A 23,313-nucleotide genomic window follows, 5' to 3' on the forward strand; every position below is an offset into this window, starting at 1 on the left:
GAGAGAAAGAGGGGAGGGGGAGAAAGGAATCACTGACTGCAGCCATTTTTGTGGCAAAGCACAATGGCCATTCAGATACTGAGAAAATACTTTGCGTCTCATGCAAGAAAGGCATCACTGAAGGCCTTGGCGAGGCTGTCTGTATATGACCACGCCTCCCTATGTATTTGTGCATCTCAGATCTGAGAGGGTCACAAGATAAGTTCTGTGAACCTTCAAAATCTAATCAGGCTAAGATCAACCAGCATTTAGTCCACTACCCACATTTCTCTTAAATCATGTCTTTTCGCCTCCTGATTCTGATTGAAAGCATTTATACTTAATTAGGACAAATTTCTAGCCTTGCCAAAATGATAGATTCTACTTTTTGAGCATGAATTGTGTGTGTGTGTGTGTGTGTGTGTGTGTGTGTGTGTGTGTGTGTGTTTTATGTGCATATACACATGTACGTCAGTACTGGGACTTGAACTCAGGGCCTGGGCACTGTCCCTTAGCTTTTTTGCTCTGGTTTGGTGCTTTACCACTTGAACCATGTCTTTACTTCTGGTTTTGTTCTGGCTTATTGGAGATAGGAGTCTCCTAAAGTTTCCTTTCTAGGCTGGCTTTGAACTGTGACTCTCAGATCTCATTTTACTGAGCAGCTAAGATTACAGGCATGAGCCAGTACCTGGCTGCAGTGTAAATATTGAACCCTGTGATTTTTCACCCCGGTTCTCATAAGGACCTTGTTACTCAGCAGCTCCCTGAGATCGACCATTCACTTGTGTACCTACCATGTATTTCAGTATAGACTCTAAAACTATCCTAAGTTGATGTAACCAATGCTTTATTAGTGCTAATAAATTCCTCTCTTGGTCAGAAACAGACAGTAAGTTCCATGGTTCGGGTGAAATGAATGAACCCTCTCGGGGTTGAGACGGTGTCTTTACTGTGTACTATACTAATTCCTGAACAAAAACGTCCCATTTGATTTCTTCCACATGTACAAACAATTTCCATTCTTAACTCACTTGTCAGATGAGGAACAGGAACCATTTTCCTCTCTTTTTTGGGGGGGGGGAATCTCTGGCCCCAACACCATTTTCCAAGCAATTAATGAACCCTAAAATGTCCTGGCTCCAGACCACCAGCCTAGGCTTTCATCCTGTGACATCTTGCCTGAGAATAGACTCCATGAACAGGCAGTGCACTGCCACTCAGTGAAGAGCAAATTGAGAGTTTTAGGTGAAAAACATCCAGAGGATTTTTTTCCCCAATTTTTTTTTTTGTTCACGCTGCCACAAGTTAATAAAGGTATAGTAGTTGTATCCTAGGCTCAAGAGAAAATCCTATATATACGAATCATGGGTTTCTAAGGGATCATCACTAGATCTGTACCTTCACTGCCACCCCTAACCTCAGCTGCTCCATAGAAGAGCCATCTTCTTTGGGGGGGGCATCTTGGGACTTGAACTCAGGGGTACTCTCCCTGAACTTCTTTGTTCCAGGCTAGCTCTCCACCATTTGAGCCACACTGGCTTTTTGTGGCTTAATTGGAGATAAGAGTCTCATGAACTCTGCTGCTTGAGCTAGTTTCAAACAGTAATCCTCAGATCTCAGCCTCCTGAGCAGCCAGGATGATAGGTGTAAGCCACCAGTGCCGGGCAAAAATTGAATATGATGAAGTGCAAGAAGAGATCAAAGGGTAAACACCAGCCAGGCACTGGTGGCTGGTGCTAGTCATCCTCATTGTTCAGGAGGGTGAGATTCAGAGGACCACAGTTTAAAGCCAGCTCAGGATGGAAAAGTTCACTAGATCCTTTCCCTAAAATAATCAGCAAAAAGTAGGGGTAGAAACAAATGACTGTTAAAGTGGTGGTACACCAGCTGAGTGAACAAGCTCAAGCACTAGCAAAAAACAACAACAACAACAAAACGCAGGAAGGGAGGGCAGAAGGAGGGAGTTGAAAGTAGAAAGAGAAGGAGGGAGAGAGGAAGGAAGTAGCTGAGCATAAGAAGAAAGAGGAGGGAGAAGACAATGAGTTGGAGTTGGGTGTGGTGACAGATTGAAACACGGGGTGATGCTGTCATGGGTGACGGTTTTTGGAGTCCTAATGATGCTCTTCTGCTCAGTTCCACATTTGCTGGACCAAAAGGCAAAACTGAGGGGACAGAGTAGCTCTGAGGCACCAACCATGCAGCCTATACACAACATCCCTCTTCCCACTGGAGGCCAGGATGGTTTCTAAGGGTTTCCCAATCCCCACTGGGCAAGGCCTGGGTGCTGCCCAGCCAGCCCGCCACTGAAAAGCCAGCAGGCCACATTCAAGTCAGGATCACTGAGCTCTTAGGCCAAATGATTTTTTTTTTCTGTTTCAACTGAATCCTAATGGCACACCTACAAGGAAATCAGCAAACTGTGTGAGTCATTAGGAACTGCTTTTCAAGAGAGCGAAGCCTCTCTAACAAAGGCCCTCGAACAACCCGAGGGAGGCTGGCGGCAGGCAGGAACACACTAGGGAGTACATGGAGGGTGGCATTTAGGTTTGAAAAGGGAAGCTGGAAATCAGAGGAGTGATCTCACAAACACAAAGCTTTTATAACAGCCTGTCCTAGACGAGAGCACAAAGAGGAAAGCATCCTCCACCAGAGAGCAAGGGAAGTGACTTTTCACAAAGAAAAGCAGGTGAAGAGCACAATGTTAGTGTCATCACAGTGACTGTTCTTAAAAACAGCCAGAAATAGCTGAGAGTCCAAATTACTCTTTAGGCCCCAAGGAATGGGGTCTTTATAAATGAGCTGGAAATGGAGTGTTCTACTGCCTTTTATGAACCCCAATGGAGCTTTGCTCGCCCCAAGATGGTTCAGGCCTAGTAACAACCTGGGTAGGAATGCTACTGGCAGTTTTCGCTTTTGACAGTAAATAAATCCATCATGAAGCCTATCCTTTCCCTTGAATATAGCTCTAAAAAGAGAAATTGTTCTATGCCTCATACTATGTTTTCCAAAACATTTACTGCCCAGGACCCACAATGCTATGTCTTTCCTTTTGTAGTGGTATTGGGATTTGAACTTAGGGTTTTGAACCTGCCAGGCAGACATTCTGTCACTTAAGCCATGACCCTAGCTCTGTTTGCTTCAGTTACTGTTTTACAAGGAAGCTCTACACTTTTTACCCAAGTTGGACTAGACCACAATCCTCCTATCAATGTTTTCCCCAAGTAGCTGGATGGCTGGTGAGAGCCACCCAGCAGCAGCTCTTTCCCTGAGACAGGGATCTCACTAACATTTTTCTGGGCTGGCCTGGAACTTCAACTCTTCTGACCTCTACCTCCCCAAACAGCTGAGATTATAGGCATGAGCTCTGCCTGGGCTGGCTCTGAATCTCAAGGATTATAGGTACAAACCACAGGACCCAGATCAAGTATCTATCTATATCTATATCTATATCTATACATATATATATTTTTTTGCCAGACCTGGAGCTTGAACTCAGGGCCTGGGCACTGTCTCTGAGTTTTTTTTCCCCTCCTCAAGACTGAAGACTAGTATTCTACCACTTGAGCCACAGCTCTATTTTTAGCTTAAAATAAATAGCTTGTTGGAAATAAGAGTCTCATGGACTTTCTTGCCCAGGCTAGCTCGCAGCTATGATCCACAGATCTCAGATTCCTGACCAGCTAGAATTACAAAAGAGGAGTGATCTACAAATGTGAAAATGTGAGGGGTTGACCCAAGTCTTCATTGACCCCAGGTGTTAGCTTCTTGAAGTCTGGGGACACAGATTGATGGTGGAATTTCTCAAAGTATAGTGGTCCAATATTACTGTGACTTGATTGTCAAATTTTCTAGACCTGTGGGTTCAATTCCAGATGGTTGCCCTTTATGATCAGTGTGACAATAAGTAAGGGCAAGTTAGACTCCAGACTCTTCATCTTCAAAGCTGAGGTAGTGTTTGCTTTACAATGCAATATAGAAGTCAGTATGGAGCCTTTGGTATACACTATATGCATACAGCACACATTCATCTTTGTAAAGGGACACATTTTTCAAAAAGAATACACAATATTTTAAAGTATAGTTGAAAAAAAGAGTTTCCTATTTATAGTAGCAATCATTTCCCTATTAAAAAATTATTAGCTGAGGGACTGGTCATTTTGTGGAAAAAGAAGCAAATGCACTACAGGTTCTGAGAAAAACAAAACATACCATAATACAAATCTTGAAGCTTAAGAAAGACTAAGATTGACTAAAATAGGGAAAAAAAAAAACCTTATTCATCATCAGATTCCTTCTTCAGTCAAGAAAATTGGTAAGGTGTGACCAGAATTTCCACCCCAAGTCTAGTGAGGAAATTAAATATTTTGACTCAGGGTCTGATTATTTCCTTCTATTTTCAGTTATATCATCTAAAGATTTTTAGAGTTCATGGATCACAGTGTGAAGAGAATGAAGATTCATTTGTTGATTGGGACAAAGCACCTTTTTTCCAATAGCCCATCAAATAACTGCACAACAACTCTGGCATTGTAGAGAGAGGGCAAGATAATTGATAAAGATTTCCCACATGAATAAGACATTCATACAAAAATGACATCAGCAGGTCCAGTCTTACCAGCTGGAACAGCTTGACAGAGGCCATCCAGCCTCCGGCCATAAACTAATCAGCCTGGAGTCTAGAGGAGGCCACTCCTGGCTCCCCAGAGGCCCTGTCACACAGAACCTTATTTACCCGGCATCACATACAGTTAACACACTGTCCCCAACTCGCCAGCCTTAAATCTAGTCAAAAGCAGACAACAGGAAATCAGAATAAATTTTCAGGATAAGTATTTCTAATATTCCTAGTCTTTCCATCTCAGTCACGTATTAGATGCAGATGAACTGTCCACTCCACAATTTGAAAGCAATACAGAGTTGCATGCTTGTGATTCCCACAGCATGATTCTTTCTTGAATTGTAACAGTTAATAGTATACAGGATCCCCAAAGTTAAGTTCTGACTTTTTGGTGGATAACAGAAGATAAGAGTCTCATGGACGTTCCTTCCCTGGCTGGCTTTGAGCCATGATTCTAAGATCCCACCCTCCTGAGTAACTAGGGTCACAGGTATGAATAACTGGCACTTGGCCATCTATTTACTCTTTTAAGCCTTCACATTGAACCAGACTGCCTCATTCAAACAGTGCCATAATATATAGTATTAAAGGCATCTCTTCTAGGACTTACCTGTGTGTTCATTTATCCTACCCAACCAACAAGAAACTAATGATTCCCAATCCTTCAAAATACTGAACTCTTGACATAAATGCTCCACAAAGCCTCACCAACTCAGGCTCCTTTAAATGCAAAGGTTGGGGCCGTTATGTAAATAAGAAACAAATGTACTATATAGTTCAATGAACCAAGTATACTATATGCACAGAAAGCAAGATTTAAGAGAAAAGTATAAATTCATTGGGGAAAACCTTGAATATTGAAGAATGACTTGTGATTAGCATATCAATAGAAATAAACAAACATCATTTAAAACACCCCAAGGCACTTAAGGACAGAGGCTTTTCAACAAACTTCTTAAACTTCTATTTATACTCCTAAATTGCTTGGTAAATTTTTCCTTCAATATAGTTTAAGAGGGCAAGTTCAGCTCAGCTATCCTCTCTGACAATTAATGAGGTTTCAATCTACTCAAAAAGGCAGAGTGGTGTCTACTTGACTGACTCAAGTCAAAAACGATTTTAGAATAGCAAGATATTGTGGCTATGTTTCTACCTTTAATTTGCCTCTCCTCTTAAGTGGGATATTTCACGGGACATTTATTTCAATCTATGGACACCATTACAAGGTCATTTGTGAGCAACAAGATTACTTTCCTTTTACTTTTCTAAAGTGGTCAGAAAAAAAGAAGTAGGCATATAAACAAGGCTGGAGGAAAAACAAATGGCTTCCTATAATCCTAAGAACTAGAAATAGTAGTTCTCAAACCTGAAAAATTTTTAATCACAGGTTAGATCACTAAACATTGGAGCTAAGTGGGCCTACCTCACTCAGCCAATGAATTATAGTGTTGTCATTAGTGACAAAAGTCATGGGTTCAACTCCAGATGGTTGCCCTTTATTGTCTGTGTGACAAGTCATGGCAAGTCAGACTCCAGACTCTTCATCCACAAAGCAGAGGTAGTATGTGTTTGCTTTACCATGTGACTTGGAAGCCAGTATGGAGACTTTGCTGTACACTATATGCATAGAGTACACATCCATGTTTGCATACTAGCCAGCTGTTAATTGGAGATAAGAGTCAAATCCTGCTGGGCTGGATTTGAACTGCAATCCTCAGATCTTAGCCTCCTGAGTAGCTAAGACTATAGGTATGAGCCATAGGTACCCAGCCAGAGCTAGCTTTCTAATGAACCATCAAAAAGGTTTGTTCTAACCTCAAGTTCAAGTGTCTCAAGTTAACTTCCCGGTGGGCAACGCTTTGCCTGTTAGTTCCAAGACTCTCTGAGCTTTTTGCCTACGTGTCTAGTACTTCACCCAAATGGGGTTAAAATGGTGACTTTCTTTCCTTTTTAAATTAACAATAAGCAAGAATGTTTATAGTTCCTCAACTGTGAATCAGATATGTGTTACTTTTTAAAGTTTTTATTTTAGAGAATTGTGTTTTATTTGTTTGTTTGGAGACATGTTCTCAAGACACAGCCCACAATGACTTAGAACTGAAAATCCCTGTCTTTTTGAGTGCTGAAATTACAGGTATGCATTACCTTCCCTGGTCTTAGAGAATTTTTTAAAATTGTATTATTTTGTCAGGGAAACATATAGAAGGGTTACAGTTATATTTGTCAGGGAATGGATACATTACTTCTTGAACACTGATACCCCTTCTCACATTTTTCTCCCACTTTCCCACCTCCCAACCCCTACCCATTATTTTGTTTTCCTCTTCCCCCCCTATTTCAAATAAACATACATACAATATGCCAGTTAACAAAGTCAGATACAATAACAACATGTAATAAACCATAAGGGAAAAAAGAGAAAAGAAATAACTTCACACAGTATTAGAGAATTCTTTGTAAATACTTTCTACTAGCCAAACCTAAAATGTGTTAGCATAAAGTGTCATTATTTCATTTTGCACAACCAGCTTTTGAAACCTGATTTCTATTGACGATAGGGTGGCAATGTGCCACTAGGAATGTCTTGAACTGCTGTCACCACAGAAACAAACACAGTCCCCACACAGCATCACAAAACCAAACAGATTCAGAGAAACACATACATACACACACACACACACACACCCCCACCACCACCACCCCTTTTTGTGATTCTGGAAATGAAACCCAGGGCCTTGAGCATGCAAGGCAAGCACCATCCTACTGAATTTCATTGTCATTATTCTTCCCTTCATTTTAAAACATTTAAAAAACCTTTTTAAACGTACACGTAGGCACTCACATTGCCTCTGCTCTAATCCCAAAGCACAGAATCCTATCTGTGATGCAGTCAGTGTCAGCCATAGAAAAAGAGTTGATCTCAAATGCCCACAAATTCACACAGCGTTGAGAACCTGGGCTCTTGTTCCTCAACAAAATCTGGAAAGAAAATCTTTCAGTTTGAACCTGGACCTTGAAGAGCCAAGAGCTCAGCTTTTCAGAGGCATTGGTGGGCCTAGCTCCCTTTTTCTTTGGGTTCCCCCTTCATTTGGGCTTCTTCACAAACAAGACCCTGAGTAGCCACTGAAATGTCTGAATGATCCTGTTCTGAGTAACCCTGGAGCTTGATAGACACAAGGGGCCTCTGTGTGTAGGGGGCCAGGTGAGGAGACTCTACAGTGCCGAGAAGTACTGTCAACACCTAACTTCCTTTCAGACACTCACTGACTGGTGGACTCAAACAAGAGCTATGCTATGGCGCAGGAGGGAGGCGAGATTTCACCATGGAGTCACTCGTCAGCTTTACCTGGTATTCATAAATCAATCTTTCCAGACTAGAAGACAATATTTAAACAGAGAGCTTTCTGTTTTGGATGGGCTTTTGTTGGCAGGCTGTGTGTGTGTGTGTGTGTGTGTGTGTGTGTGTGTGTGTGTTCAATTCCTATCGACACTGGTTTCTTGGCCACATCTTAATTAATGACAGAGATGATTAACTATAGGTTATTAATCTTGTTCAAGCAAGTCTTTCCTTGATCAACAGGTAAACGAGGCTACAAAGAAAGGGGCCATCTAACTTCCTTCCTCCCTATCATGTTGCTGATCATGAAGACTGTAGTTTTTCAGAAGGGCTGGTGTTTAGCTTTCCAATGACTTATTCAAACGGATGGATTCACCCAGGGAAAAGGAAGGGAGGGAGGGAGGAAGGTAGAGGGGGGGGATGGTTTATGACAGGGCTGTTCAGAGACTGATGGTTTCAAAAGTTCTGAAGCATCTTTTAAAGTACCTAAGTGGGTACAAAAATGACAGATCCAAATGTACCAAACATTTTAGGTCACAGAACATTTCTGTTCTCCTGCAGAAATTACCAGCGAATAGAAGAGAGACAGAATTCAAGCAATTTAAAACATCTTTAAAGAACACAATTAACTCTGCTTTTATTCAAGCAAGAGAACACATGATCCTGGGTTTTCACTGACTTCTGTTTTGACCATGATATGGGGGGGGAGGAGAACAACCTAAATATAAATAGCACATGTCACCAAAATGTCTGGAAATAGCTTGTAGAGGCATGGCTGGTGTTCTACAACTGCTGTTATTACATACCTAAATCTGTAGGATAAAAGGACAGTGTACTCCTTAAAGTGAAGGCAGATGTGGAATCTTTGTGTGGTGTGGATATGTGTTATATGGGTACTGTATGGGTACTGTGTGTATGTGCCAACACCAGGGTTTGAACTCAGGGCTTCAATTTCTGTAACTGATCAGTTGGCACTCTACTACTTAAACCAATCATCCCACCCTGCTTTTTGCTGGTTACTTGGAGATAGCGGGCTCTCAGGCTTTTCTGCATGAGTTGGCTTTGAACTGTGACCCTCCAGATCTCAGCCTCCTGAGTACCTAGTATAACAGGCACCGAGTTCAGATATGGAATCTCTATACAGGTAAAGATGGTAGTCATCATAAATTATCAATAGTCTGCATCCAGATACCGTATCTGGGTGGTTCTATGAAGCTACATTGCTCAGAATCACTTTCCTTTCATCCTCAAACCCCAAGCTAAATATCTACATATTACATGATGGAGGAAAATTTAAAAAGCAAAGAGTACGTGACTTACTACAATGTCACATCTGGCTATAGCTGTTCTGCTGCCTGCTCAGAACAGAGAAAAAGTAGAGAAGATGCATCAGGCAAATATTTGTGTGGTCTCTAGAGTAGAGAAACCCATACATTTGCTCACCAAAACACATAACTGCACCTGAGAGAAGAAATCAATTCAGTTCAACTGACATTAATCAAGAGCCAGGCTGATTGCCAAGCACCTGGCTGCGGAGCTGAATTTCTGAAGAAGTCTAGAATGACTCCATTCCTTCTCCCCTAAATCAAGTAATGGGAAAAGCAGCAGCTGGTTCTCTCTAATCATCCCTGGCCCAAGGTGTACCAGTTTCTTTTGTATGGATGGACAAGAATCTCCTTATCTGTATTGCTTGTGGTGGGAAAACACACTTGTGGAAAATTCAGTGATGGTTTCCTACCTGGAGTAAGTATTTTGGATATTAAGAGAACCTTTTTACTAAAACAAGTGATGATACTAAACACACTAATTTGCAGTGTACTCATGTGAAATGGAATCATGTAAACCAAGGGACTAGGTGGGACTGAGAAAGATGAAAGATGACAACGAAAGGGATGACATTGACCAAAATGTACTGTACTCATAAACTAAAATGTTGAATTGAAACCCTTTTAGACAACTACTTAATGATAACATAAAATGATATACTTTTTGAGATGAAGCCTTGCTATATGGCCTAAGTTGAACTCTGATCTCTCAATCCTCAAGAACTTTTCACTTTCATATGACATACTGGGAGCTTCCTGTGGAGTAAAATCTACAGTAACAATAACAAAAAAGACACCAGTGGATCCATTTAACATTAAAAGGGAAAGCTCATATAACAAGATATTTCATGACTATGCGAAACATTTTCATTTTCATGTAGCCAGACAAAAAAATGATCTGTTAGGATCCAAAACAAAATATGTCTATGTGTTCTGTTGAGCGGTACCCAAAGAGAACCTAGAAAAATTCAGAGCTGCCACCAGTTTGAAACAGGACGCTGCTGCTGGGTGACCAGTCACCTGAGGACAGACAAGCTGTGGTGTCACTGGGAGAACTACACAAGAGGAACACACAGTACAGGCCCACACCATGACTGGAGGCCTCAGGATGGGAGGCCTTATCCAAGAGGTTGTTGTCTCTGCAGTGAGGTGTACCAGGACCAGGGCTGGGGCTGGGAAGATGGTTTTAAGGGGTTCAGACTTTCAGAAAGGGATTATGAAAACATTCTGGAAATGGTGGCAATGACGGTTGTCCAATGAGGTGAATATAAATGTCACTGTGACCTGTCCCCTTAATAAATGTCGAAGATGGTTCCTCTTTCCACTAGGTACCATCTCATCCCAATGAGCCAAGCCCAGCTCCTGAAAAACATCTTACGAGAAATGGTTAAAATAAAACCATCCATTCTACATGCTAGTGGCCTGCCAAAGACTGCATCCCAGTGGAGACTATTATGCAATTATGGGTGAGCTTCCTAAGACAATAGAGCATCTTCTCTCCAAGGGAGACTGAGCTCATGTAATGTAGCTCCCAACTCTTTCTCCCTATAGGCCAGACAGATGATGTGGTTAGGACTACAATTATTGTTGTGGTAGCTCCTTTCTAGTTAGTTTCTCAGTGAGCCAGCTGCTCCCCTGTCCTTCCTTTGTTGTAGATGGGAACCAAGGGGAGAGCAGAGTTTTGTACATGTGTGCATCACCCAGGAAGTAAGGAGAGAATGAGCAACAAGACCAAGAGCTGAAATTATGTCCAAGGCAGCAGAAGTCAAGCCAGCCCCTGCCAGGTTTCCTTCTTCCTCCTCAGCCCTCAATGAGGCTTTGGCTTGGTGGAGAAAGTTTGTACTATAATAGCTTGTCAAAGAGAAGACACATGCACATAAAATATCCAAGTGAATTGAGTAAAATTACATTAGAGGTTAAACTAGAGAGATAAGAAATTCACTTTCTGTGTCCCAATTAATTTACTGTTCTTTCTAAAATGTCTCAAATGTTTTCTATATGCAAAGTAGTTAAAACTATGGAATAACCCTAAACACTGCACCTGTAATCATTTTTCAGGTTACAAATAAATCCCAGAATAATGGTAATTATGCAGTAACTATTGATTGTTTAATTATTTGAAAGTGCCTTCTAATAACCAAGTCATTAAGGATCTTATGAGATCTAAAAACTATGTGATGAAGTTATTTAACGATTCCATCATTGAGAGATGAGAGAATGAGAGTATTTTGAACTAAAATAATCCAAACATTTCAGATTAAAAGTGGACATGTAAGCCAGGCACCAGTGGCTCACATCTATAATCCTAGCTACTCAGGAGACTGTGATTTGAAGATCATGGTTGAAAGTCAACTTAGGCAGAAAAAAAGTTCATAAGACCCTTATCTCTGATTAACTACTAAAAAGCTGAAAGTGGAGCTATGGCTTAAGTGGTACAACCCGAGCTAGCTTTGAACCAAAAATCTCAGGAACAACTCCCAGGCTCAGAGTTCATGTCCCTGACCTGGCCCCCCCCACAAAAAAGTGGGCATGTGAGTGTGGATCTGTGTTTGTTCTAACCCCCCCAAAAATCTTATCATCTGACATTAGGAAATCTAAATAATCACAGGTTAGGAATGTCACTCAGTGGTAGAGCCTAGTGTAGGCAAGGCTCTGAGTTTGATCTTCAGCAACATAATATATATGTATGTATATATATATATCATATGTATGATGAATCCATATTTCATCATCTTCATCATCACAGAGGCAATAAGAACCTGCCATAACCTTGTGGCTGTGAATTATGGGGATAGGACAATTTTTTTTGGTCTATACTTTCAAGAGAGTTCTTCCAGTCAAAGCCACCAGAACAAAGAGCAGCTTAGAAATGTCTTCATACATTCAGTAGAAATCCAAGATGTTTTAGAGTGAGAAAAATGTAGGCTGCAATGAATGTGTGGAAGGAACGTATGGTGGTCAAATGAAGCACTGCTCCATCTAGAATGGAAGGCAGACACATACAGAAGGACATCCAGAGAAAATTCTGGTTGACTCCATTTGTTATACAGACAAATGTATAATGACCTGTAATGGATATAACTTTATCCCAATAAATCCCTCATAATTCAAAAGTAGATTTAATTCAACTAGTACTACCTTCCTTGATCATGCCTAAAACACTTGTTTTATCCTATTTATACTTGGGTCACATCACCTAATGCAAAGCCTATTTTATAATGAAGTGCTAAGTAGTCCATGTAATTGATAAATTATTGTTCTGAAAACACAGAACAGAATGGTAAAACAGATCCTCTTTCACAATTTCAGAAAGTTGAAAACTCCTAAATTAAAGATCATCTGTACAGCAGACAAGATCCAGAAAAGCAAAATGACTTGTTCAAATATGAACAGCAATTGAGGCCAAGGCCAAGACCCAAAGGCAGACAACTTCCATCTGAAATGTGTCTAGCATTTCAAAGTCACTGTAATCTGATGACGTGTCTCAGGAAAGATGCTTTTTTATTCTTTCATCTCCTCCTTCTCTTCAGCAAACTCAAAGCAAAGGCAAGTCACAAGAAACACAGAGATCCTAAGACAACCCTCAACCCTCCAGTGAGGTCAACTTTACTCTGTACTTCTATAATTATACAAGAAAGGCTCTCTGTTCCACTTAAGAATGCTTAATTCCCAAAGAGGAAAATACTATTGATTAGCCTGCCAAATTTATATACCCTAGCAAAGTCCCAGAGTGCTAGAGCTAATACATACTCCTAATAATCTATCTTCTTATTATAAATCTGTGTGTGTGTGTGTACTTGGGCTTCAACTCAGGGCCTCATGTTCTTTCACTAGGCCTCTTGGCTGGTGCTTTACCATGAGCCACACCTCTAGCTTATCTTTTTTTTTTTCTGGTTAATTTGAAATGGACTCTCTCAGACTTTTTTGTCTAGAGGTGGCTTTGAACTGTGACTCTCTGATTTGAGCAGCTCTGATTACAGCATGAACTACGAAAGCCTGGCTTGTTACAAATCATTGGGAAACTGTCTTTTTAAAACATTTAAGACCTTTTTTTTGAGTTGTTGATATATTTTAGATATGAGGCCTTTGTCCGTTGTTTGGTTGGTGAAGATCTTCTCCCACTCTGTAGGCTTCCTGATTAGTTTACTAGCTATGTCCTTTGCCATACAAAAGCTCTGCAGTTTAATGCAGTCCCACTTATCCAGCTTTTCTCTGATTTGTTGTGATTCTTGGTCAAAAAATTGAATCACTCCAAAACTAACCTCCAAAGTAACAACCATCCCATTAAAAAATGGGCCAAAGACTTAAAGAGAGTCTTCTCTGAAGAAGAAACAAAAATGGCCTATAGACACATGAAGAAATGCTCAACATCTCTGGTCATAAAAGAAATGCAAATCAAAACAACTCTAAGATTCCACCTCACTCCAGTTAGAATGGCCAGGATCAGGAAAACGAATGACAACAGATGCTGGAGGGGATGTGGCCAGGAGGGATCACTACTACACTGTTGGTGGGAGTGCAAACTTGTTCAACCACTATGGAAAACAGTGTGGCAGTGCCTCAAAAGGCTAAACATAGAACTCCCCTATGACCCAGCAATTCCACTACTTGGCATTTACCCAACCATCCAGAAACAAGGACATACTAAACCCACTAGCACAACAATGTTCATTGCAGCACTATTCACCATAGCAAAGATATGGAACCAACCTAGATGTCCCTCAGTTGATGAGTGAATCAACAAGTTGTGGTATTTGTACACAATGGAATTCTATGCTGCAGTCAGAAAGAATGACATCGCCCCATTTGTTAGGAAATGGAAAGACTTAGAAAAAATCATATTAAGTGAAGTAAGCCAGACTCAAAGGAACTTAGGCTCAATGGTTTCCCTCATTCGTCATAATCAGTAGAAACCTTGGGCTCTACTAGCAGAGATTTGCAATAGAGCAAAATCTTGATACATAAGGCCATATAATGTGAAGCTAATTGAAAGGACCTCCAGGATATTGAAACAAAAGCCATATAATGAATGATTGTCGTCCCTAATGTACTATGTTGTCTCTCATCTCCTTTGCTGTCCCTTGGTTATCTCATATTGGTATAGTATCTCACTTTGTTATCTGATATATTGAATTTATTTGTATTTAGATATTTGAAATTTGATAGGGAAGGGGGGAAAACCAAGATGGGTGTGGGGTGTGGGGGGGGGAGGGAAATGGGTCCAAGACATGTGAAAGGGTATCAATGTATGTGAATTAATGCACCTTCTATCTGGCAAATATCATGTAACCCTTTTACTAATTACAATAAAAAAAATTAAAAAAAAAATTTAAGACCAACTCTAGCACTTCGATGGCAATAATATCATCAAATGCCATACAAAAAGTGTTGAGAATTTAATAAGTGTTGGATTTAATACAAACCATACCATTCTGAGCTTACATAACAATTAAGAAATCAACTGTAAAAAGGAAAGCCCAAAGATGTGTGTTCCTGACTTCATTCTTCTACAAATATCCGTTTCAGATCATAAAGTGTTCTAGAAGATGAAGGCAATAAATTGACACATGGCCTAGGTTCAGGGAGAAGAAAAGGTGGAGGAATAAGTACCTACTGAGTGCCATGCACTGGCTGAGTTTATGTTTGAGTTCTCTTACCAACCTTAATGGGCATTCTTTATCCTGAATTCCAAAATTCTGCTGTTTCTTTGAACTTCAATTTTAACTTTTGCCAATATGTCGTATTTCTTGAGCAACCATTCTCAAGGAAATGACGTCAGGTGATGTCTGAGGGCATTTGGCAGGATCCAGGACACTTTGATTGTCACAGTTTAGGGGTGGCATGAGTGTCTAGTGAGTTTGAGGCCAAAGACAATTCTGGGTGCCCTCCAATGTACATAGGACCCTCAATAACAAAGAATTATCCAGGCCCAGATCTCCTTAGTGCTGAGGTCAAGAAATCCTGCCGTACAGTGAGCAAATCCCTCTGTTTTCTCTCTATCAAATGTGCCTACAATCACCACAGCACATAACGAAGACAAAGGTGAAAACTATTAGCAGGCAGTGAGCGCTGCATGTGCCAGCAAGATCAGCTGACAATGTTGGAGCTAGCTCGAGTTGCTCCAGTTATTCCCCACAAAGCATAGAGCTCTCTCCACTCACACGAGGCTCCTGAAAGAATGAACTATTGCCACTAGAAATTTTTTATATTTAAAAAACACACAAATGGCACTATTATCTAAGAAACACAGCATTCTTCCGTATTAACTCTGAACCAAATAAGAAGTAAACACTGCTACACATCACTCATCTCAATGGACAAGGAAGAGCTACACCGCTCCCTGGATTATGTCATAAAAGTATCTTTCTCTCTAGCTTGCTCCTAAAAATGCTTGGGTTTCTTTTTCTGAGTGCTAGTGGCTCACGCTACTAGCTACTCAGGAGATTGAGAGCTGAAGATCAAGTTCGAAGCCAGGGGGGATAGACTAATTTGAGAAACTCTTATCTACAAGCAACAAAGAACCAGAAGTGGAGCTGTGGCTCAAATGGTAGAGTGCCAGACTTGAGCTAAAAGCTAAGCAAGCCCATGAGGCCCTGAGTTCAAGCCCTAACTCTGACACATACAAAAAGATACGCTTTTTAAATAGGAGATTAATAAAGAGAGCACCATATGCCCATCTGAGGAAATCTCATGCAACAGGCTTTGATTGGCTCCACCGAGCCTATTTGGGCAATAATTGATTTGTAGATCTTGAGTCGGATTATTCTAGAACAATGTTAAAGAGTAAATCACAAGCAGATCAAATCTAAACACTGATAGTCAAATTTTTGGATAAGATAATCAAAACTGGTTGGTATGTTTTTGTTTTTTTTGGGGTGTGTGTGTGTGTGTGTGTGTGTGTGTGTGTGTGTGTGTGTGTGTGTGTGTGTGTGTGTGTCCTGGGACTTGAACTCATGTCCTGGTACTGTCCTTGAGCTTTTTTTTTTTTTTCTGATCAAGGCTAATGCTCTACTAGTTGAACCACAGTTCCACTTTCAGCTTTTTGTAGTTTATTAGAGATAAGAATCTCACAGACTTTCCTGCCCAAGCTGGGATCAAACCTCCATCCTGAGATTTCAGTTTCCTATGTAGCGAGGATTATAGATATGAGCCACCAGCACCTAGCAGTTGTTTAATTTCTTGAAGTTAATCCAGGTTTGAGTCAGCATGGAAGCCCTACAGTAAATAATTACAAAGAGGCATCAGGCTGATCAGTGACCCTACAGTTTCTTCCTGCATGGCCTCAGAGCCCTGGACATCAGAATGAACCCACACCTGTATTCTAAGTGCACATCCTGAAGTCAGCTTCAGAGGCTGAAGTCTTAAAAATACTTTTTCAAATAATCATGTTGCATGTTACTTTGAGAATCCCTTCTATGAACTGAACTCCACAACAAATTCTTGACATGTTTTGCAAATTTCTAGCACACTGATTATTGGCAATTCATTTAAATAAAAGCCATATACATCTCCCACACTAAAAAAAAAAGTACAGTGTTTTTTTTTCTTGTAGTTGTTTTTTGTTTGTTTCATCAATCCTGGGGCTAGTGCTTGATCACTTTGAGCCACAGTGCCACTTTTGACTTTCTGGGTGGTTAATCGGAGATAAGAGTCTACCACATTTTCCTGCCTGGGTTGGCTTTGAAACACAACTGTCAGATCTCAGCCTCCTGGAGTTGAAGGCATGGCTCAGTTGGTAGAGAGGGAGCAAAAGTTGAGCAAGTACCAAGTTCAAGTCTTGGTATCAGATCTAAAAACAAAGAAAGGAAAAGGAAACATCTCAGCCTCCCAAATAGCTAGGATTACAGGCATGAGCCACCAGTACCTAGCAAGTAGAATGTTGCTATTTGTTTGCTATTGCTTTTTATTACTTCTGTACAAATAGTAAACAGACTATTATAGAAAATGTTGGAAAAAAACTGGAGAGATACAAAAAAAATTATCAAGCTTCTGTGTGCTATAGAGCAGGGATAGTTAGGCTCCAAACAAAGGCGATGGCCTTATTTTTAAATTTTTTTTTTAAAGTCAGACAATCCAGAGTGCTCATTAAGTTAATACAAGTTGACATGGCAAAGTCCACAACAGAGGGTAGCCAAGACAGTGGCCCACTACTGTGTATAGAGGGGTGAAACTTGACCTTCTTTGAGGAGAAAACTGAGACCTAAAGGAGGAGGTGGGAGGCAGAACAAATGTGGGATAAAAGTCATCAAGCCCTGGGGAACCATACTACAAGATAAAAAATTAAATAATAGAAATAAACAGAGTTGGTGAAATAAATGATAGGAAAATACAAAACATTTGTGGTAAATCTCTTAGTAGTTTCAGAAGAGAGATTATTAGTAATGAAGAGTCTTGGGTCTATATCAGGAGAACAATGAAATTAGGCTGCTGGTGTGGGGACAAAAAGAGGCTCACATACATGTTCAGGGCTTGGAGACGGGAGTTTTCTCATATCTAAAGGATTATGTTCTCGAAGAAGATTTGACTTGCAATTTTAAGCTACTCAAAAGGTATGAAGTGGGGTTTAGTTAGGATAGGTTTCAGGAAGGCATGGGATAATACGATAATGAATATTCTTTGGAGTTGTGAGAAAATAAACTGACTGGGTAGCAAGGAGCTCCTCCATATGACTCATGATGACCAAGGATAAAGGGAACAGAAAAGATCAGATCACATGACCTACGACCCTTATGAGCCTTTGAAAACTGGCAGTCTGTCCCTGTCTCTTTCTCTGTCTCTGGTTCTCAATCTTTGTGTGTCACTCTTAGCCCCTCTTTCTCCCACTCCCCTCCTAGACTCCTCAATCTAGACTCCCCTCCTAGACTTCTCAACCTCTGTCCTCTCCTAGCCCCTCTGTCTCCTACTCCCCTCCTACCTTCCCTCCTCCCTCCCTCCCTGTGTCTCTGCCCACTCCCCTCCTACCTTCCCTCCTCCCTCCCTCCCTGTGTCTCTGCCCGTCTTGCTGTCTGCCTCATCCTGAAAACAAAACCCCCAAGATGGATTCTTCACATTCTTCATCACAATCTTAAAGAGACTGGAAAGAGATCTGAAGAATACTATGGAATTGGCCATGTTCCTAATTCACATTGTCACCCTGGGGTAAAATATGGCTCCAATTTGGTAAGAACAATGTAAATTTCAAGAGGGCAACCAGAAAACTAAAAAAGCCACTCATTTTGTGTGTGTGTGTGTGTGTGTGTGTGTGTGTGTGTGTCTGTGTCTGTGTCTGTGTATGGCTAATTAGAGGTGGTGTTCCATAAATAAACATTAAACAAATTTTATTTTGACTTCTTAAAATAATTACTCTATCATACCAAAAATGTGTCCAGATTGATTAGGCTCCCAACAGGTGATGTGCCAATCAGCAGCCTAGACCTTTAGCAAACAGGGGTGTGGCTTTGGCTTTGTGCTGCTGTGGCTTGTAATGGGAGTGATGGGGACAGGAAGTTTCCTTATTTAAAAAAAAATCTGACAGAAAATGAGTTACTCAATATTATTTACCCATTCTGTCTAGTAAACAAAATGAAATACATATATACCTACATACATGTATACATATCAAATTGCTACTTGATTATCTGAAACCAAAGTGCAAACAATAAACATATAACTCCCTTTACCAAAAATAAGTAGCCATGAGCCAAACAGGCAACTTTGCAAAGCAGAATTAACTATTAGCATTTATCAATAATATTATTTCTATTGTTGGGATAATGTATAGAGGGGTTACAGTTACATTTGCCAGAGAGTAGGTGCATTACTTCTCACACATTGATACCCCTCTCATGTTTTTGTCCCCATTTCCCTCCCCCAGGCCCTCCCAATCATCATTTCCCACCCTTCCCTTTCCTATTTCAAATAAACAAATAAACGTATATACAATATACCAGATAACAAAGTCAGATACAGTAACAGTATGAGATTAACCCTAAGGGCAAAAAAAAGAGAAATAACACAGCACATTAAGAACAATGAAAATATTTATATTTCTAATCTAGATGGGGATCTTCTCTCTCTTAACAAGATCTAAGATCTTGGTGATGAAATGAAAGATAATTCTGGATTTTCCAAACTTTCTCTTTCAATCAATGCCTGTGGTATCAACTCTTGCAAGAATGTGTGGGCCTGCCCCTTGGATAATGGACACAACTGAGCATTGTCCCGTAAAAGTATATTTTACAGGCAGGAAGCACCTACAGCCAAACTATTATTTTTTAAAAAAGGACACATGGAACAAAAAAATGGGCTACAGATTTGCTTCTCCACCTTGACAGCAAATCAAGAGTAATTTTCTCCCTAAATCAGAGCTTCATTCATTAGCCACATTACTTCACAAGTTCAATCTGATTTCCCAAAATGAAATAACACAATCTCCCAACCTAATTATCTTCATTGAAAGTATTTAAAAGCATTTTCTGAGACCCATTTCTTTCTGTGTCAGACAGGATCAATGTCAAGTGAACAACTTGGCTAGACTACATTCTGTCTAGCTGTAGAAAGTTGACATTTTTAGAAATAATTGTTCATTGCAAGGGAGAATTTTCCCCCTGGAGTGGGTAGCAAATGGGACTTCCCAGTAAATAAAGACATAAATATACATTCATTTATTATTGTGCTTTATAAACCAAACTCACCAACACCTTATAATATACTGGTGACATAGAACTGGACATAAAACAATCTGCATGACTTTCACATGATTTTAATCAATTCACAGAACTAGTTTAGGGCTAAAGAAAGAATTAAAGCTATAATAATGAGAGATAATTTGTATTGGAAATACCATCTCATATTACAAACACTGCAGAAAATGATGGCTATTTCCTGAGAAATAATCGCAAGGAAACAGCTGGTTTATTTCAAGGGTATTGCAATAACTCGGTTACCAAAACCCCCGAAGTTTTAATCCAAAACAGTTCACCTCTGTTTCCTTTAGAAAATCAAAAGAAACATCCAACTGAACTTTTTAAAAAAAAAAAAGCCCTAGGTAACTTAATAGAGGAAAATAGCCTTTTTAAAACACCATTGGCATCATGTTAAGTGAAATAAGGCAAGCTCAGAGAGACAATTAGCACATATGTTCTCTCATACATGGAAGCTAGAGCTAAACTACTATGAGACATGATAACGTATACAGGAGTCTAGGCTTTCACACAGTCAGGCAAAAGGAGGATACCAGTGGGGGAGGAGCCTCTAAACATTTAAAATAATACTAATCAAAGTGAATTCCAAAATGGGGATCAAAACATGAGAAAGGGTAGCAATATTTGTGAAGTAATGCACCTTCTATCTGGTGAATATAATGTAACCCTTCTACTAATTACAATAAAAATATACGTAAAAATGAATTGCAGAAAATGGAAACATGGGGGATTTGGAGTTGTTGGTAATAACAATGGTGGTGTTTACTTTTGATGTTTTTTTTTTTTAGTGGGGTCACACAAAGGGAGAAAGATGGGTGATCAAGTGCAATCCTGGTATGAGGTATCCAGTGTGAGGAAAATGAACTTTGAAACCTAAGGGCAGGGTTGGGAAGGGGAAACTTTTTTTCATCCCCAAAACAAATATACTCATTATACTTATGAAATGGTAACCCCTCTGTATAACACCTTAATAATAACAATAAAATTATATTTTACAAAAAAAAACCACTATTGAGTGAATCTGTAAGCAAAAAGTAGCCAAAGGATGGGGAATTCAAACCAGACTCAGGTGTGCTTCTAATTATTTCCCCCTGTGGAACTCCTGGCTCTCTCTGGGCCTTTGCTTCCTCATAACCCCTGTTCACTAAATTCATTTCACCTGTGCCCTAGACCAATCACAAATCCACTTCTCCAGCCTCGATCGTCTAATAGCTTAGATTTTGCAAAGCAAATGGACTCCTTTGAAAACCAGCACTGGGCTGGGTTGTAAGGATTCAAGCCTGTCATCCTAACTACTAGGGAGATGGAGATGGAGGGATCCTGGTTTGAGGTCAGCCTGGATGCCCAGAAATTCAGGAGACTACATCTCCACCAATGGCAGGGTGCATTGGTATGGGTCTCTCATTCTAGGTACTGGAGAAGCATAACAGCTGTCTCAGGACTTGCATCATCAGCAACATGGGGATAGCACCCCAGGCAGGCCTGTGTACAGAATGAGGCCGTAGATCAAAAAACAGAACTAAGGCATGAGATGTAGAATGGGATGGTGGGGAGAGACTGACTGGAATACAGTGTAAATATAGATAGAGATGTAACAATAAAAGCCCCCTCAGTCTAACTACTATAAATTATCAAAAACAATAATAACTAAGGCAGACAGAGGCTGGAGGCATGGCTCATGTGATAAGAGTGTCTTGCCTTGTGAGTAAGAGGCTCGGAGTTTAATCCCCAAGACTGTCACACAAAGTAAAAGGAAACAGAACATCAGTTCTGGTAGTGCTTAAAGTAAAGGAAATTAACCCCTAAACAAGTTTCAAAGTCCACAGCATTGCAATGTATGATCACATACCAACACTGTAACTCATACTAAGTGGAAAGACCTGAGTCACAGAATCCAGTTTGGGCACTGTATCTACAGGCAGGTGATCTTATTTTGAATCTGTCGCTAGGCAATTATGAACAAGCATGTACAATGCTGCAGTTGCACATGTGAGCACACAGGCCTCACTCAAGCACCACGGCTTACCTTGTACACTTGCCCGTATGTTCCATTCCCAACAAGTTCCACCAATTCAAAGATCCCTGCAGGATCCTGAAAGACAATAAGAAAACCATTAAGCATCAAAACAATATTCCAGGCACTAGCTCAATCAAAAGCAAATACCTACTTGAAAGGAGCAAAGAAATAATTTTACTTAAGTGGGCTGCAGGGTATTAAAATTGACTATTACCCATTTTTTTAAAATGGTCAATTCACCTAAAGCTATGATTAGAAGCTATGAAATTAGTCCAATTCATCTTCGTATCATATTTTCATAAAGTGGGTTTAAGCCAGACAAATACATGTTTTTTCTATCAATAAAATGTTTTAAAAAGCCAGGAACCAGAGGCACATGTATTGAAATCCAAGCTACTCAGGAGGCTGAGATCTGAGGACCAAGGTTCAAAGCCAGCCCAGGTAGAAAAGTTGGTGAGATCTTGCTCTCCCATTGACCAGCAACGAAAAGCCAGAAATGGAGATGAAGTTCAAGTGATACAGCACCAGTCTTGAATAATTAAAGCTAAGGGAGAGCTCCATGGTCCTGAGTTCAAACCCAAGTATTGGCATGGACACATGCGCGCGCATACACACACACACACACACACACACACACACAGAGGAATGTACACCCACATACGCACGCAGGCAGGTTCACACACAAGCATGTACACCCACATATATACACAGGCATGTTCAAACACACACACACACACACACACACACACACACACACAATTTCTCAATGAAGTGGGCACTCAGAGAGAAGGATGCTCCTACATCATAGAATATCTGCCAATAGGAATCAGTGGTCTGTATGAGGGAATGGAATCCATAGCCTTGCTCTCAGAATGCTTCTCCTTGGACTCAACTCTCCTATCTGTAATGCTGCCCTGAAAATATGCTTTTGAAGGTAGCTACAGGCTTGAGAATGCCAATCAGAGTTGAGAACCCTGCGAGTTCTTGCTGCCAAACTGATGCGTCCTAACCCGTGGAGTCAGCTGAGTGTTACAGTCCAATAATTAACACTATTATTACTGAATCACAATCTCAAACTGATGAAAAGAAAAAAAGTTAAAGCCTCTAGAATTTAACCCAGATGCAGAAATTGACTTTTACCCTTAGTAATTCCTACCTGGAAAGAAATCACATCTAGAATGGCATAAATCAAGATTCAGTAAGTTAAATGCCGAAAGAGGCTGGGAAAGCAAAGTCAGTGAGTGAAAGGGCTTCGGACCTGGGCCACAGGGAGAGGCCAGGCATCCTTTCTTTAGGTGAGGAGGGAGAAGACCAGGGAGCAGGATTTGACTTTGCCAGATCTAATTATTATTCTG

At 40.4% G+C, this 23,313-nt stretch overlaps 1 protein-coding gene across 4 annotated transcripts in view; it reads right to left on the minus strand.

Moving 5' to 3' along the window:
- Tnik (TRAF2 and NCK interacting kinase) overlaps window positions 1-23,313 on the minus strand; it is a 374,276-nt gene that overhangs the window by 256,481 nt on the left and 94,482 nt on the right. For all 4 annotated transcript variants that reach the window (XM_090338732.1, XM_090338726.1, XM_090338731.1 and 1 more), the window contains exon 2: window positions 21,968-22,033. In XM_090338732.1, the coding sequence (XP_090194858.1) occupies window positions 21,968-22,033 (66 nt within the window). The remainder of the gene's footprint in view (window positions 1-21,967; window positions 22,034-23,313) is intronic.

Source organism: Megascapheus bottae, chromosome 1, assembly GCF_031878675.1.
Source record: "Megascapheus bottae isolate mThoBot1 chromosome 1, mThoBot2.hap1, whole genome shotgun sequence".
NCBI lineage: Eukaryota > Metazoa > Chordata > Mammalia > Rodentia > Geomyidae > Megascapheus > Megascapheus bottae.